This window comes from Cebus imitator, unplaced genomic scaffold, assembly GCF_001604975.1.
Source record: "Cebus imitator isolate Cc_AM_T3 unplaced genomic scaffold, Cebus_imitator-1.0 Scaffold207, whole genome shotgun sequence".
Classification (NCBI taxonomy): Eukaryota; Metazoa; Chordata; class Mammalia; order Primates; family Cebidae; genus Cebus; species Cebus imitator.
This window is the reverse complement of record NW_016107522.1, coordinates 144894-160703: the sequence shown is the minus strand read 5'-3', so window position 1 is coordinate 160703 and position 15810 is coordinate 144894. Positions and strand designations below refer to the sequence as shown.

Genomic DNA, 15810 nt, shown 5'->3' with positions numbered 1-15810 from the left:
ACTTTGGGAGGCCTAAGGGGTGAATTATCTGAGGTCAGGAGTTCCAGACCAGCCTGGCCAATATAGTAAAACCCCACCTCTACTAAAAATACAAAAAATTAGCTGGGTGTGGTGGCACACGTCTCTAATACTAGCTACTTGGAAAGCCGAGGCAGGAGAATCGCTTGAACCTGGGAGGCGGAGGTTGCAATGAGCTGAGATAGCACCATTGCATTCCAGCCTGGACAACAGAGCAAGATTCCATTCCCCACCCTTACCCCCCAACAAAAAAAAATTTGATTACATAAATAAGCTTTCTTCCCCATGAAAATACTACTTGTTATTTCAGACTTGGTCTAACACACACAAAATCCCCACCCTATCTGGCGCAGATACACTTAATAGGCAATATCAAGTACAATTTCCATTTTATTTTTCTCCAGGGAATAGTTGTCTTCAATCTTTTACTCAGCTCCTTACATGGGTTTTGGTGGGGGTCGTGGGGCAGCACCCGCAGGTCTAAATCGGGGTGGCGGTGTTCGGTCCTTGTGGGCTTCACGAGATCGATTCCTGACTACTTTGCTGTGAATTGCACAACTCACACAGTAATGTAGCTTCACATAGAGCTTGGGAAGTACATAGGCATTAAAGACGCTCGCTTCAGAAATATCCCTGACTGCTGCGGCCTCCACTATGTTTCGAATGACGAATTTCTTCATGGCCTTGTCCTTGGGCAGGCATCGGGCACAGTTCGTGCAGCGAATAGGCTGAACATGGCCGCGGCCCTTTTTGGCACGACCATTGTTCCTTCTTTTCTTTGTCGTTTTGGAAGCTCGCAGCAGAGAAAACTGAACACATCTTAATCAAGAAAAAAACGTAAGAAACATTCTAGAATGACTCTCAATTTCATGTCTATATACTATTTATAACTGCCCCTTGTAACCATTATTATGATTTTTTTGAACTGTATATAAACAAAATCATACAGCATTATTTCTTTTGTTTCTGCTTTTACTTATTCAATGTTATCTTTGTGAGATTTGTTTATGTGGTTGCATATAACAGTACAGCACAACTTTTTTACTGCACTGTATTTCATTGTATTAATATGCCACACCTTTTTTATTCACTGTTGTACTGACAGGTTAGACAGTCGGATGTTTATGATTTTTGTTTTTTGTGAATATTGCTGCTACAAATATTTTAGCACATATAAGTGGTAAAGTGTTTTATTAAAGAACACTGAGATTAGATGTGAATGTCTATGGCAGGCTGAGGCAGGAGAATCACTTGAACCTGGGAGGCAGAGGTTGCAGTGAGCCAAGATGGGGCCACTGCACTCCATCCTGGGTGACAGAGCAAGACTCTGTCTCAAAAAAAAAAAAAAAGAAAGAAAACAGGAAAAAGAAATATTCTGAATAACTCTATGCCCACAAATTTGACAACCTACATGAAACTGGACAATCTTCTGAAAGACGCAGCCTGCCAAAACTCACATAAGGAAAAATATGTCATCTGAATAGGCCTATATCTAAAAGAAATTGAATCAATAATAACATACACAACTATAATTTTTCAATATATAATTTTTTAAAAGAATAACATTTCAAAATGGATAGCACTAGACCAGATGGGTTCACTGGAGAATTTTACCAAACATTTAAGAAATAATTTATACAAATTATCTTAAAACTTCTTCCAAGGCTGGGTGCAGTGGCTCACACATATAAATCCAGCACTTTGGGAGGCCAAGGTGGGCAGATCACCTGAGGTCAGGAGTTTGAGATCAGCCTGGCCAACATGGCAAAATCCCATCTCTACTAAAAAATACAACAACTATCCAGGCGTGGTGATGCGCACCTGTAATTCCAGCTACTCAGGAGGCTGAAGCAGGAGAATCACTTGAACGCGGGAGGTGGAGGTTAAAGTGAGCCGAGATCACACCACTGTACTCCAGCCTGGGTGACAGAATGAGACTCCATCTCAAAAAACAACAGCAATAACAAACACTTCTTCCAGAAAAAAGATCTGAACTCATTTTATAAAGATAGCATTACTATGCCAAATTAGCATTACCATGCTAATACCAAAAGCAGACAAAGACATTACAAAAATGGAAAACTACAAAAATGGGAAACTGTAGACTGATATCTCTCATGAACATAGATGCAAAAATCATCAACAAAATATTAGTGAATCAAGCTAGGTGCACTGGCTTATGCCTGTCATCCCAGAACTTTGGGAGGCTGAGGAGTGTGGATCACTTGAGGTCAGGAGTTCGAGACCAGCCTGGCCAACATGGTGAAACCCTGTCTCTACTAAAAATACAAAAAAAAAGAAAAAAAATCTGGGTGTGGTGGTGTGCACCTGTAATCCCAGCTACTTGGGAGGCTGAGGCAGGAGAATTGCTTGAATTCAGGAGGTGAAGGCTGCAGTGAGCTGAGACTGTGCCACTGCACTCCAGCCTGGGTGACAGAGCAAGACTCCATCTCAAAAAAATTAAAAATATATATATACACACACATATGCAAATCAAATCCAACAGTGCAACAGTGCAAATCAAATCCAATAATGCATAAGGGCAATTATATACCGTGACCTAATAGGATTGATTCCAGATATGCAAATCTGGTTCAACATTTGAAAATCAATTAATGTAATCCATTATATCAACAGGCTAAAGATGAAAACCCATATGATCATATCAATAAATACACAAGAAGCATTTGACAAAATCCAACACCCATTTATAATAGAAACTCTCAGAGAACTGGGAATAGACTTCTTCTATTTGAATAAAGAACATCTACAATAACTCTACAGTTAACATCATACTTAATTATGAGACACTAGATGTTTTCCCACCAAGATCAGTATTAAGGTAAGGATGTCCTTTCTCACAACTACTGTTCACAATTGCACTGGAAGTCGTAGTTAATGCAATAAGACAAGAAAAGGAAATGAAAGGCATACAGATTGAGAAGGAAGAGCTAAAACTGTTTTTGTTCACAGATAATATGATTTATCTATATAGAAAATCCCACGAAGAATTAAAAACAAAAACCTCCTGGAATGATAAGTGATTATAGCCAGCTTGCAATCTTGCACTGCAATTTTCATTTTTATTTAGTTGAAATGAATAAATGATTATAGCAAGGTTGCATATTAATCACAAGGTTAATATGCAAAAGTCAATTGCTTTCATATATACCAACAGTAAACAAGTCAAATTTAAAATTAAAAACATAGTACCATTACATTAGCATCCCCAAAAATGAAATACTTAGATATACATCTAACAAAATAAGTAAAAGATCTATATGAGGAAAATGACAACACTTTGATGAAAGAAATCAAAGATCTAAATAAATGGAGAGATACCCAACCCATCACAGAGATCTTGACTCAGTGTTGCCAAGTTGTCTCTTCTGCAATTTGATCAATTTGATGTAATCCCAGCAAGTTATTTTATAGATATTGGAAAACTGATTCTGAAGTTTATTTTCTATTTTTTATTTTTTGAGACAGAGTCTTATTTACAGAGACACTTAGGCTGGAATGCAGTGGTGCCATCTTGGCTCACTACAACCACTGCCTCCCGGGTTCAAATGATTCTACTGCCTCAGCCTACTGAGTAGCTAGAATTACAGGCACAGACCACCACACCTGGCTAACTTGTTGTATTTTTAGTAGAGATGGGTTCTACTATGTTGGCCATGCTGGTCTTGAACTCCTGGCCTCAAGTGATCCACCCACTTCAGCCTCCCAAAGTGCTGGGATTATAGGCCTGAGTCACTGAGCCTGGTAATTCTAAAGTTTATATGGAAAGGCAAAGGTGCCAGGATAGCCAACACAATATTGAAGGAAAAGAATAAATCGAAGAACTGAAACTACCTGACTTCAAGCCTTACTATAAAGCTACGGTAATTAAAGCAGCATGGTATTGGTGAAAGAACTGATAAACAGATCAATGGAACAGAAAAGAGAGCCGAGAAATAGACCCACACAAATAAAGTTTACTATCTTTGCCAAAGGAGGAATTCAATGGAGAAAAGACAGCCTTTTCAACAAATGGTGCTAGAACCACTGGACGTCCACATACAAAAATAAATCCATGCTGGGTGTGGTGGCTCACCCTTGTAATCCCAGCACTTCAGGAGGCCAAGGAGGGCAGATCGCTTGAAATCCCGAGTTTGAGAGCAGCCTGGACAATGTGGCAAAACCTCGTCTCTACAAAAAATACAAAAATTAGCTGGGCATGGTTGTGTGCGCCTGTAGTCCCAGCTATTCAGGAGGCTGAGGTGGGAGGATGACTGGAGCCCAGAGGTTGCAGCGTGCTGAGAGTACACCACTGCCCCCCAGGCTGGGGAACAGAGCCAGACCTTGTCTCAAAAAAAAAAAGAAAAAAAAATCCATACGCAGACCTTACACCTGTTACAAAAATTAACTAAAAATGGATCATAGGTCTACATGAAAAATGCAACACTATAACTTCTAGAAAATGTAGGAGAAAATCTAGATGACCTTGGGTTTGGCAGTGACTTTTTAGATACAACACCACGCAATCTATGGAAGAAAATACTGATAAACCAGACTTCATTAAAATTAAAGGCACATGCTCTGCAAAAGATTCTGTTTGGAAAATGAAAAGACACGTCATAGACTGAGAGAAAATCTTTGCAAAATACCTGCATATTTGGATGGGTGTCCAAAACATTTACATAGACAAAGATTACAAAATTTTACAACTCAACAGTAAGAAAACATGCAATCCAAAATTCAAAAGAAGAAAAGATCTGAACAGACATCTCATCAAAGAAGATATACAGATGGTAAATAAACATCTGAAAAGATATTCAACATCAGATGTCACTAGGGAATTACAAATTAAAACAATGAGATGCCACTACACATGTATTAGAAAGACAAAAATCTCAAACACTAACCACACCAAATTCAGGCAAGGATGGGGAGCCAAAGGATCTCTCATTCACGGCTGGTGGGAATGCAAAATAGAACACAGCTACTTTGAAAGGCAGTTTCTTACAAAACTAAACATAGGCCAGGCGTGGTGGCTCACATTTTTAATTCCAGTGCTTTGAGAGGCTGAGGCAGGAGGATCACTTGAGCCAGGAGTTCAAGACCCTCTTGGGCAGCATAGCAAAATCCCATCTTTACAAAAACAAAAGAACTAAACATCCTTTTACCATAAAATGTGGCAATCATACTCCTTTGTTTGTATCCAAATGAGTTGAAAATATGTTAATATAAGAACCTGCACCCACACAGATGTTTAGAGAAACTTTATTCATGTTGCCACAAGTTGGGGTCAACTAAGATTTCCTTCAGTAGTCGAATAAACTGGGGTATATCAAAACAATGGAATTTTGTTCAGCAGTAAAACGAAATGAGCTATCAAACCACTAAAATACATGAAAGAACCTTAAATGCTCATTGCCAAGTGAAAGAAGCCAATCTGAAAAGGCTACCTATTATATGATTTCAACTACATGACGTTCTGGAAAAGGCAAAACTACGGAGATAGTAAAAAGATCAGAGGTTGCGGGGGATTAGGGTGGAGCAAGGAAGGAAGGGAGGGATGAATAGGTGGAGACTAAGAGATTTTTAGGGCAGTGAAATTATTCTTTATGATGCTGTGATGGTGGATACATGTCAGACTTTTGTCAAGACCTATACAATGGACAACACAGAGTGAACTCTGATGTGAATTATGGACTTTAGTTAATAATATATCAATACTGACTCATCACTTGTAACAAATGTACCACACTAATTCAAGATGTTAATAATAGGAGAAATTCTCCTGGTGTTAGGGAGGCATATGGGAACTCTCTGTACCTTCTATTCACTTTTTCTTTCTTTTCTTTTTCCTATCCACTTTTCTGTAAACCTAAAACTGCTCTGAAAACTAGAATCTGCTAAATTTTTTTTTCTGAGATGGAGTCTTGCTCTGTCACCCAAGCTGGAGTGCAGTGACATGATCTTGCTCACTGCAACCTCCACCTCCTGGGTTCAAGTGATTTTCCTGCCTTAGCCTCCTGATTAACTGGGATTACAGGAGTATGCCACCGTGCTCAGCTAATTTTTGTATTTTTAGTAGAGACGGGGTTTCAGTATGTTGGCCAGGCTGGTCTCAAACTCCTGACCTCAAGTGATCCACCCACTTCAGCCTCCCAAAGTGCTGGGATTACAGGCATGAGCCACCATGCCCCTGCCTAAAATCTGTTAATCTTTTAAAAGTGTGGCAGCCATGCCACCCTCCTTCCCCCTGTTCATTTGCTGATTTGCTGCAGCTGGGAGCTTCACAGGACGCTAGGGAGTTTTTAAACTGGAGCCTAATCTCCTCTAGTCTTGGATATTTGGGAAGCAAAGTCCTTCCCAGGAAGGGGGTGTGTCTTGAAAACCGCCAGTCTCCTCCTCAAGACATTTGCCAAATTTGGAAGCAGCAGGGGATAGGAAACTAAGGTGCAGAGTTTAAAACTGCCAAAGGGAAGAATGACTCTCTTACATCTTTGGGATTGACAAAACAGACTTACCATGCACTCAGGCTGTTTCCCATCAAGTATTTGAAACCTGATATGGACTGATTATAACTAAAGCTGTAGACTAGCCTCATCCCAGTTTAGTTGTTAATTAAACCAGAAAGGGCAGATACTTCCTGTCAAGAGAATAATATAATATTTGGTTGCTATGGTTCCTTTATAAATAGTTTTCTGCATACTGTGAAAGTTACAAGACAGGCAAATAAAAAGGAAAATGAACCAATAGTCAATAGAAAAAACGCCAATAGACATAGACCCACAGGTGATCCAAATGTTGGATAAGATAATAATAATTTAAAATAACTATAGGAATATATTAAAGAAGATAGAAGAAAAATGGGGAAAATAGGTGAAAAGATGGGGAAATTCTACAGAGAAATAGAATCTGTAGAGAGGAATCAAGTGGACATTCTAGAACTGAAAACTTTAGTATCTGAAATTATTAACTGATTGGTCAAGTTTCACAGAGTTTGGACACAGGAGAAGACAGAATTAGTGAACTTGAAGAAAGATAATATAAATTACTCAAATTATAGCATACAGAGAGCAAAAACAGTAAAGGTAAGGAGAGATGGGATGGCCACCCATAACCACTCACATGAAGTCCTCTGCCCTATTTGATTTTTTCACCACATGCAAGTATAACTTGTTTTTACCATATGTGTGTTCTGTGGCCTGCTGAAGGCTCCTGGGGCCCCAGGAGCCACACTCTGGCCCTCGTGCTTATTGTACAGGGTGGTGGGACAGGTGCACAGGAAAAAACACTGGACACCAAGCCCGGGGCCCTGGGTTTTAGGCCTAGCTTTCCCACCAACTTGCTGTGTGACCTGGATTTTCTTGCCCTCCAAATGAGGGACAATTGATAAATGCAAGGCCAATTGTGGGGTGAGGTAATGCCCTTAAATAGCATAGCTCCTCTGGAGTCAGGTGACCTGGAGCCCATGTTATAGCACACACATCTGGTCTCACAGAGCTGTTGTCCGTTCCTCATCCACCACTGTGGTAATAGACCCAGAACTCCATCTGCAGCCAGCCGTAAGGACCCTGCTGGCCCATGGCCTACCTGCTTAGCCCCAACCTCTGCCAGAACTGCAGGGAGCCTGCCTCCCACCTCAACCCTGTTAGGCTCATGCCCAGTTCCTTACTCCACTGAGGTCTCTCCAGGACCAATGTTAACTAAAGGGATCCCACCTGGATTCAGGCAGATCTGAGGGCATATATCCATTCTGTCTATACTCGCTGTGTACGTCTCTGAGGCAGTTACATTAGGTGGCTAAAACAGGAGGTCAAGAGCATGTATCTCTTAAGATCACTTAGAAGGCTCATGCTGCTAATCCTAGCATTCTGGGAGGCCGAGGCGAGCAGATCACTTGAGGCCAGAAGTTTGAGAGCAGCCTGGACAACGTGATGAAACCCCATTTCTACTGAAAATACAAAAATTAGCTGGGCCTGGTGGTATATGTCTATAGTCCCAGGAGGCTGAGGCACAAGAATCTCTTGAACCTTGTAGGCAGAGGTTGAGTGAGCTGAGGTCACACCACTGCACTACAGCCTGGGTGACAGAGTGAGATTCTGTCTCAAAAAAAAAAAAAATCACGTAGAGGATTAAATCAAACCATGCACTTAGAGGCCCTAGAATAGTCCTTTGCCCACAGACATAGGTCCAGCTGAACAGAGCCTGGTTTAAGAACTTCTGGGCACTAGAAAGATTATGGTGTGCTCCCCTCCCCCACATACATAATTTAAAAGTAAAATAATATCCACAGAATAAGTGCAATGAAGTCCATCAAAAGTCTGACTTTTCCCATGATAACTACTTTGACATCTTTTTTCTTGACAGATTGTTTCGAAACTCATTTTTTCAACTGTGCAGTGCTCTGTTTGCTTGCTCAGCCCAGAGGCAAGACTGCAGCGCTGTGGGCAGGGCAGTCTCCTGAGTGCAGAGGCCAGGGGCTGCCCGCCCCGCTCATCCAATCCTCGCCAAGCCCTGTGGAGCCCCCAGCAGGGCAGGGCCTAGCCCAGAACCCACGTGGGGAACCTGCTGGGGGACAAGGTTGGCTAATGATTGACCCACCCCAAATATTGACAGAGCCTAGGTCCTGCCACTGCTCACCTGCACACCACTCTTCTCCCTGCCCCACGCCTCCCACTGCCTGGCTCCCTGTCCCACGGGACACAGCAGGGACTTTGGAGCCTGCTGCATTCCTACCCTGACTCCTCCCATAGCAGTGATGCAGGAAGCCCCCCAAGAGGCTCTTTTTGCTCCATCAGAATGGAGTCGGCAGTTTCTCCCTCATTTGCTCTGTGAAGACCCCAGTTACCGTGGGTCAGGAACCTAGCATGGGCCTGCAGTGAAGGTTCTCAATATGGCCTGGTGCCCCAGTCCTCTGCCACAGCCTCCCCCACATGGCCCTGGAGCTCGGTGCTTTCTCTTTCCTAGGACCTGGCTCCCTGCTCACCCTCTCTTGGCTTCCCGAGGCTTAGCCTGCCTGCTCCTTCCACCACTTCCACGGTCTCCCCCAGCTTGCCCTGGTCCTGTCGGCCTTGATTAGTCAGCAGTTTCTCATCTGTCCTTCCCATAGCTCATCCCCTAGGCTAAGCTGGTAGGGGCTTCTCAGGGGACTGAACCCCCAGGCCTTGGCCCCAGCAGCCCCAGCACGGGGCTCTCTGCACACTGCCGCCTTCCACTGGAGAGCTGAATTCTTCCACTCTCACCGATGGCTTTAGTCTCCACTGATCTCTCTCTTCTCCAAAGAGATTTCAGTCACTGCGACCATCGGATCCTGGGCTCTGCGTGGAGGGCTCAGGAAGAAGGGGAGGGAGGCATCTACCCAGGGCCAGATCCAGGCATCCGGCCCTGCAGGGGTTGGCCTTCCTTTCATCCCCACAACCACCGGGGATAAAGGGGCATGAGCCCAGTTCTTAGACAAGAAAAAGAAGGTGCAGGAGGGCCAGGCAATGAGGCTGGGGGCACCGGCTGGGGAAAGGCCACCACTGAGCCCAGGGCCTGGGCACCTTCTCTGCAGCCAGGCTGCCACCTGACGCCAGCTCTCAAATGTTGCAGTGATAAGTGACCACTCTTCAGCCCACTGAGTCTTAAATTTCTTTTCACGTCCTTTTATTTTTGTCAATAAAAAGGCTCTGTTAAAGCAAGTTTGTGTAAAGCTTCTCGTGTGATTTGTGTGTCCCTGGGTCTCGTCTGACCCACGCACCTGTCCAAGCTCAGCCCTGGGCCCAGCAATGGCACTCAATAGATACCGTCAACAGATGATTGCTTCACCCAGCCTGTCCCCAGCACTGCTCACCTCCTGAGTGGCACACCCCCATGCATGCCAGGCTCAAAGCCCTCCCAAGAGGCTCCCCTCATCTGCCTCCAGAAGGCCCAGCACATGGCCCCTGGGGGAGAATGTCTCCTCCTCGGCTGTGGCCTCAGCCGTGCGCTAAAAATGGGTGTAGTCATGAACATGCAGAGTGGAATCCTAGATGTGGGAGACTGCAAAAGGTGGAAGGGAAGGGGCGAGGGTTGCAAATCACCTATTTGGGTACAGTGCTCACTGTTCAGGTGATGTCCCCACCAGAAACCCAGACTCCACCACTGCACAATACATGCATGCAAGAAATCTGTACTTGCATCCCTAAATCTACAAAAATTAAAAATATGTAAAACTAAAGATGGGGCCAGGTGCGTTGACTCATGCCTGTAATCCCAGCACTTTGGGAGGCCAAAGTGGGCAGATCACGAGGTCTGGCGTTTGAGACCAGCCTGGCCAACATGGTGAAACCTTGTCTCCACTACAAAATACAAAAATCACTGGGCATGGTGGCACATGCCTCTAGTCCCAGCTGCTTGGGAGGCTGAGGCAGGAGAATTGCTTCAACACAGGAGGCGGAGGTTGCAGTGAGCCGAGATGGTGCCATGCTGTCAAAACAAAGGAAGGAGGGAAGGAAGGAATGAGGGAGGGAGGAAGGGAAGGAAAGAAGGGAGGGAGGGAGGGAAGGAAGGTGGGAGAGAGGGAGGGAGGGAGGGGAGGAGGGAGGGAGGGAGGGAAAGAAGGATGTTTCATAAACCAGGGGCAGATGGGGTGTGCTCTCCCTTCTGACCTCCCAAGGAGCTGCCTGCACCCTAGTCTGTCTGGAAACAGCCACTTTCACAGAGCCAGAGGGCAGAGCTTTCCACACTCAGGAGCCAAGGGACGAGGGACGTGGGTGCTCCCCTCCAGGAGACACAGAAGTTCTAGCCTGGCTGCGTGGCATAAAATATCATAAAATGAGTTGGGTGGGTTTTGTTCTTTTTGCATTTGGGGGAGGAAACTTGTTTAAGATGGGAATTGACTGTTCTTTAAAACTTTGACAGAACTCACAAAACAGCATGAGACAGAGGCTTTTGATGGGAGTGGGATGGCTTTTACCTGCACTGCAGTTTTCTTCCTGCACCAGCGCTGATTTTATATCCGTTCAGGAATGTGTGTATTTCACCTAGGCTTTCAAATGTATTAGCTTATAATGAAATCATTTCTGTGCCCGTCACTCTAACCTGCAGTTTTCATAGATCAGCCCCTCAGTCTTTTCCAAGCTCTGCTTTTGATTTTATTTCTCGTGTCCATTTCATCATTTGCCCCTCTCTTACACTGATTTCTGCCCCCCTTATCTTTATATTTCCTTCTTTCTTGTTTCTTTGGGTTTGCGTTACTCATTTTCCAGGTTCTTAAGTACAGGTATTGATCGACTTACGACCTATGCGACTTACGACCATTCGACTTTGCAACCACAATCGCTAGCCAGGACTGCTCCGCGTCGGGCAGCGCAAACGTTGCCCAGCTGGGCGTATGACAGTGCGGACCAGCTTCTGGCAGCACTACCATCTCCGCATGCATATAGCCTACTCAACTTATGACCAAATCGTGTTACAACCGGTCTGTCAGAACCAATCGTGGTCGTAAGTCGAGCACTAGCTGTAAAATGTTTGTGTCACTTGCTCTCTTCCCAATTTCTTAGGCATATACGTATTTATTTATTGAGACAGAGTCTCACTCTGTTGCTGAAGCTGGAGTGCAGTGGCACACTCACAGCTTACTGCAGCCTCAACCTCTTGGGCTCAAGGGATCCTCCTGCCTCAGCCTCCCGAGTAGCTGGGACCATAGGTGTGTGCCAGCAGGCCCGGCTAACCTTTTGATTTTTCATAGAGAGTAGGTTATTTTGTTGCCCAGGCTGGTCTTGAACTCCTGAGCTCAAGTGATTCTCCCACCTCAGTCTCCCAAAGGGCTGCAATTACATGCGTGATCCTGCACCTGGCGTCTTTCCAGCTTCTTAAGTAAGGATTTCACGTCACGTGCTGTATTACATTGCAAAGACTGTTGTAATAAAGCATCACAGACTGGGTGGCCTAAGTAACAGAAATCCATTGTCTCACAATTTGGGACACTAGAAGTGCAAGATTGAGGTGTCAGCAGGGTTGCTTTCTTCTGAGGGTTGCAAATGGAAAGCTGGTCAAGGTTGCTCTCCCAGCTCTGGAGGTTATCTTGGGAGCCCGTCGGCTTGCAGACGCGTGGCCCGACATCTGCTTTCATCATCACATGGCCCTGACCTCTGCCTTCATGTTCACGTGGTGTTCTCCCGTGTATCACATTGTCTTCCCTCCGTTTGTGTCTGTGTCCCAATTTCTTTTTATAAGAACACTGGTCGTTTTATGGGTCCACCCTATTCCAGGGTGATCTTGTCTTTTTATTTATCTATTTTTTAGACAGACTCTTACCCTGTTGCCCAGGCTGGAGTGCAGTGCACAATCTCAGCTCACTGCAACCTCTGTCTCCCAGGTTCAAGCGATTATCCTGCCTCAGTTTCCCAAGTCACTGTAGTTATAGGCACCCACCACCACGCTTGGCTAACTTTTGTACTGACCTTGTCTTAACTAATTACATCCTCGGCAACCCATTTCCAAATAAGGTCACATTCCGAGTTCCCAGAGGTTAGGGCTTCAGCATATGAATTTTGGGAGGACACAGTTCAACTCATGACCCTTCGTGATGGTTAATTTCATGTGTCATCTTGGCTGGGCCACAGTATCCAGGTATTTGGTCAAAACCATTTGGAATGTTTTCTGGGCAGGTGTTTTTTTGGATGGAATTAACACTTAAACCAGTGGACTTTGCATAAAGCAGGTTGCCCTCCATCACGCAGGTGGGCTCTATCCAATCAGTTAAAGATCTTAATAAAGACTGACTTCACCCAAGAAAGAAGGAATTCTGCCAGCACACCACTCTCAGACTCAAACCGCAAGTGTTCCCCAAGTCTCCAGCCTGCAGGCTCACCCTGCAGATTTTAGACTTACCAGCCTTCACAATTATGTGAGCTGTTTATTTGAAAGAAATCTCTCTCTATATCCGGTCAGTTTCATTTCCCTGGAGAACCCTGAATAATATGTACTTGCTTTTAACTTTTTGTTTCTGGATAAGTGTATTTATTTATTTGGAGATGGAGTTTCACTCTTTTTGCCCAAGTTGGAGTGCAATGGTACGGTCTTGACTCACTCCAACCTCCACCTCCCAGGTTCAAGTGATCCTCCTGCCTCAGCCTCCCAAGTAGCTGAGATTACAGGCGACCACCACCCTGCCTAGCTAATTTTTGTATTTTTGGTAGAGATGGGATTTCACCATGTTGGCAAGGCTAGTCTTGAACCCCTGATCTCAGGTGATCCACCCACCTCAGCCTCCCAAAGTGCTGGGATTACAGGGGTGAGCTACCCCGCCCAGCCTGGATAAGAATATTTAAAGGTATAATTTCCCTCCTGGCATTGCTGTAGCTGTAAAACACAAATTAACATTCAATTCTGACAATTTCTTAATTTCTCTTATAATTGCCTGCTAATATGTTAATTAATTTGCAGACATAAGGCATTTAAAAAGTTTTTTGTTATACGTTTCTAATTGTATTGCCTTTTAGCTAGAGGACATGTTCTGTATTATACTGATCCCTTGGAATTTGTGGGGGCTTTCTTCACGGTCCAGTATAGTTTTGTAAATGTTCTTAGTGTGCTCAAAAAGATTCACTCAAGCTTATTGATCTTATTGTTTACGTGGTCTACATATCCACTTTTAAAAAATTGATTTGACTTATTGGTTTATACAAATACAAGTAAGAGTTGTTTATTGCTCCCTTCTCCTCTGTCAAATGTCACACACAGTATTTGGAGGTTATGTTGCAGGGGTACATATTGTGTTATAATAAATATATCTTTATATGTGAGTGATTTTTCTGTATATAATGTCCATCATTGTTCTTTATGGTATTTTTTTCTTGGTTTCCATTGTATTAGTTACCAGAATCACTATCTTAGCTTTCTGTTCATTCAAAGTTGCATGGAATTTCTAGCATTCTTTATTTTCAGTCTTCCAGTGCTTTTTAAGTTGTCTTTAAGCAATATATTATCTCATTGATTTTTTTATTCTTAGATTTATCTTTCTTAATCATTAAGCTTAACCTAATTACATTTATTGTTATATTTCCACCTTATTTCACAGTTTCCATCAACTGTACTTTCGTTTGGTTTCATAGTTTTACATTACATTTAAGTTCCATTTTTTTTTTTTTTTTCCCAGATGGAGTCCCACTCTGTTGCCTAGGCTGGAATGCAATGGTATGACGTTGACTCACTGCAACCTCTGCCCCCTGGGTTTAAGTGATTCTCCTGCCTCAGCATCCTGAGTAGCTGGAATTAGAGGCACATGCCCCCACACCTGGGTACCTTTTGTATTTTTAGCAGAGACAGCGTTTCACCATGTTGGCCAGGCTGGTCTGGAACTCTTGACTTCAGGGGATCCACCTGCCTTGGCCTCCCAAAGTGCTGGGATTACAGGCATGAGCCACCATGCCCAGCCTAAGTTCTATCCTGAGTTGATTTTTGTACGTCTTGAGAGATAGATAGAGGTTGAGGTTCACTTTTTTGCCTATTGATGCCCCACTGTGCCAGCACCCTTTGTTGAAAAGCCTCTCTCCTTCCTTCATTGAATTGCTTTTATGTCTTTGTCAAAAGTCCATTTTGCTCCGTCCATGTCTGTTCCTCCACTAGCACCATGCAGTCTTGATGACTGTACGTATTCAACAAGCCATGATGCTGTGCAGAGCAATTTCTCCTAATTCTGCTTTCTAAAACGTTCTAGTCATTTGAGGTCCTTTACACACACACACACACACACACACACACACTGTACCTTGTTTATGTCTACAAAAAGACATACTGGGATTGGGATTTTGGTAGGAATTACGTCTATAGATCAATCTTGGGAGAATGGACATTCCTGGCATTTTGTAAACGTTGTCACACAAATCTGATACATGTTTTTGTTAAATGTATATCAAAGTATTTTCTTTCGTTAAAGTGACTGGGGTGGTGGTGTGCTTTCAACCTGGGTTTCCATGTGTTCCTATTTGTGTAGAGAAGTGCGGTGGATATATATGTGCTTCTTGCTGATTTTCATTCCCCTCCTTTGCTTTCTGTTGGGCACATCAAGTTTTCGTCTGTTGGTTTAAAAGTTGCATTTTTGTTCTTGTTCTGTTTGCCCTCAGGGTCATTTCCAGGACTTGAAATGTTTGTTTGTTTTTCTAATTGTCCCTAGTTTCCCTGGGCAGCAGCTCGGTAGGTCGGTCTCCCCATGCCGTCAAGCCAGAAGTGCTCAAGGTCAGGCAGGGTCACCATCCCGACAGCAGCCCACCCAGGAATCTTCAGCAGAGGCGAAGGCTGCCAGCACTCTGTCATTCTCTCAATCTGTCACCTCCACTGCGAATGTGGTGGGCACTGGCCCTGTGCCATTTGGCAGGTGCTTCCAGCCTGGGCACTGTTTGCTCCCATTTCCAGGTAGTCCCACCTATTCCTCCTCCAGGTCGGTAAGGAGGAGAATCCCACAGGCCTGGGCTCGGGCAGGTCTCTTTTCTTGTGGCCGCACACGGATAACTAACTCTGTGGGTCCTGGTGTCCCCTCTGGTCTGTAAGCTGCAGCTGCAGCCTGACAAGCTGCGTGTAACCACAGATCGAGTCCTCTGTTACTTTACTATGGATGGAGCTGTGCTGTGCTTTCTCAGGTAACTGGCTTTATCCCTGTTGGCCTGGAGAATTTTAGAACTAGAGCTCACCTGAGAAGAGCCCTTAAAGACCATTTGGTTGGGCCGGGCGCGGTGGCTCAAGCCTGTAATCCCAGCACTTTGGGAGGCCGAGGCGGGTGGATCACGAGGTCAAGAGATCGAGACCATCCTGGTCAACATGGTGAAACCCCGT

The 15810-nt window shown here is 44.2% G+C and overlaps 1 protein-coding gene across 1 annotated transcript; it reads right to left on the bottom strand.

Annotated features, from left to right (window-relative positions):
• Nucleotides 1–390: 390 nt before the first annotated feature.
• LOC108317776 (40S ribosomal protein S26-like) lies at nucleotides 391–11404 on the bottom strand. The gene is made up of 2 exons (XM_017548462.1): nucleotides 11274–11404; nucleotides 391–837 (listed from the first exon to the last, which is right to left on the bottom strand). Exons 1-2 carry the CDS (start codon nucleotides 11402–11404, stop codon nucleotides 456–458), a joined length of 513 nt encoding a protein of 170 aa, XP_017403951.1. The 3' UTR covers nucleotides 391–455.
• Nucleotides 11405–15810: the final 4406 nt, after the last annotated feature.

Excerpts from the sequence above, each read along its gene's own strand:
- LOC108317776 (XM_017548462.1), bottom strand. The coding sequence starts at position 11,404 with ATGGTAGTGCTGCCAGAAGCTGGTCCGCACTGTCATACGCCCAGCTGG. Across the intron at positions 838-11,273 it reads GGTCGTAAGTCGCATAGGTC|ATGTGTTCAGTTTTCTCTGC; the intron begins GTAAGTCGATCA and ends TTCTTGATTAAG.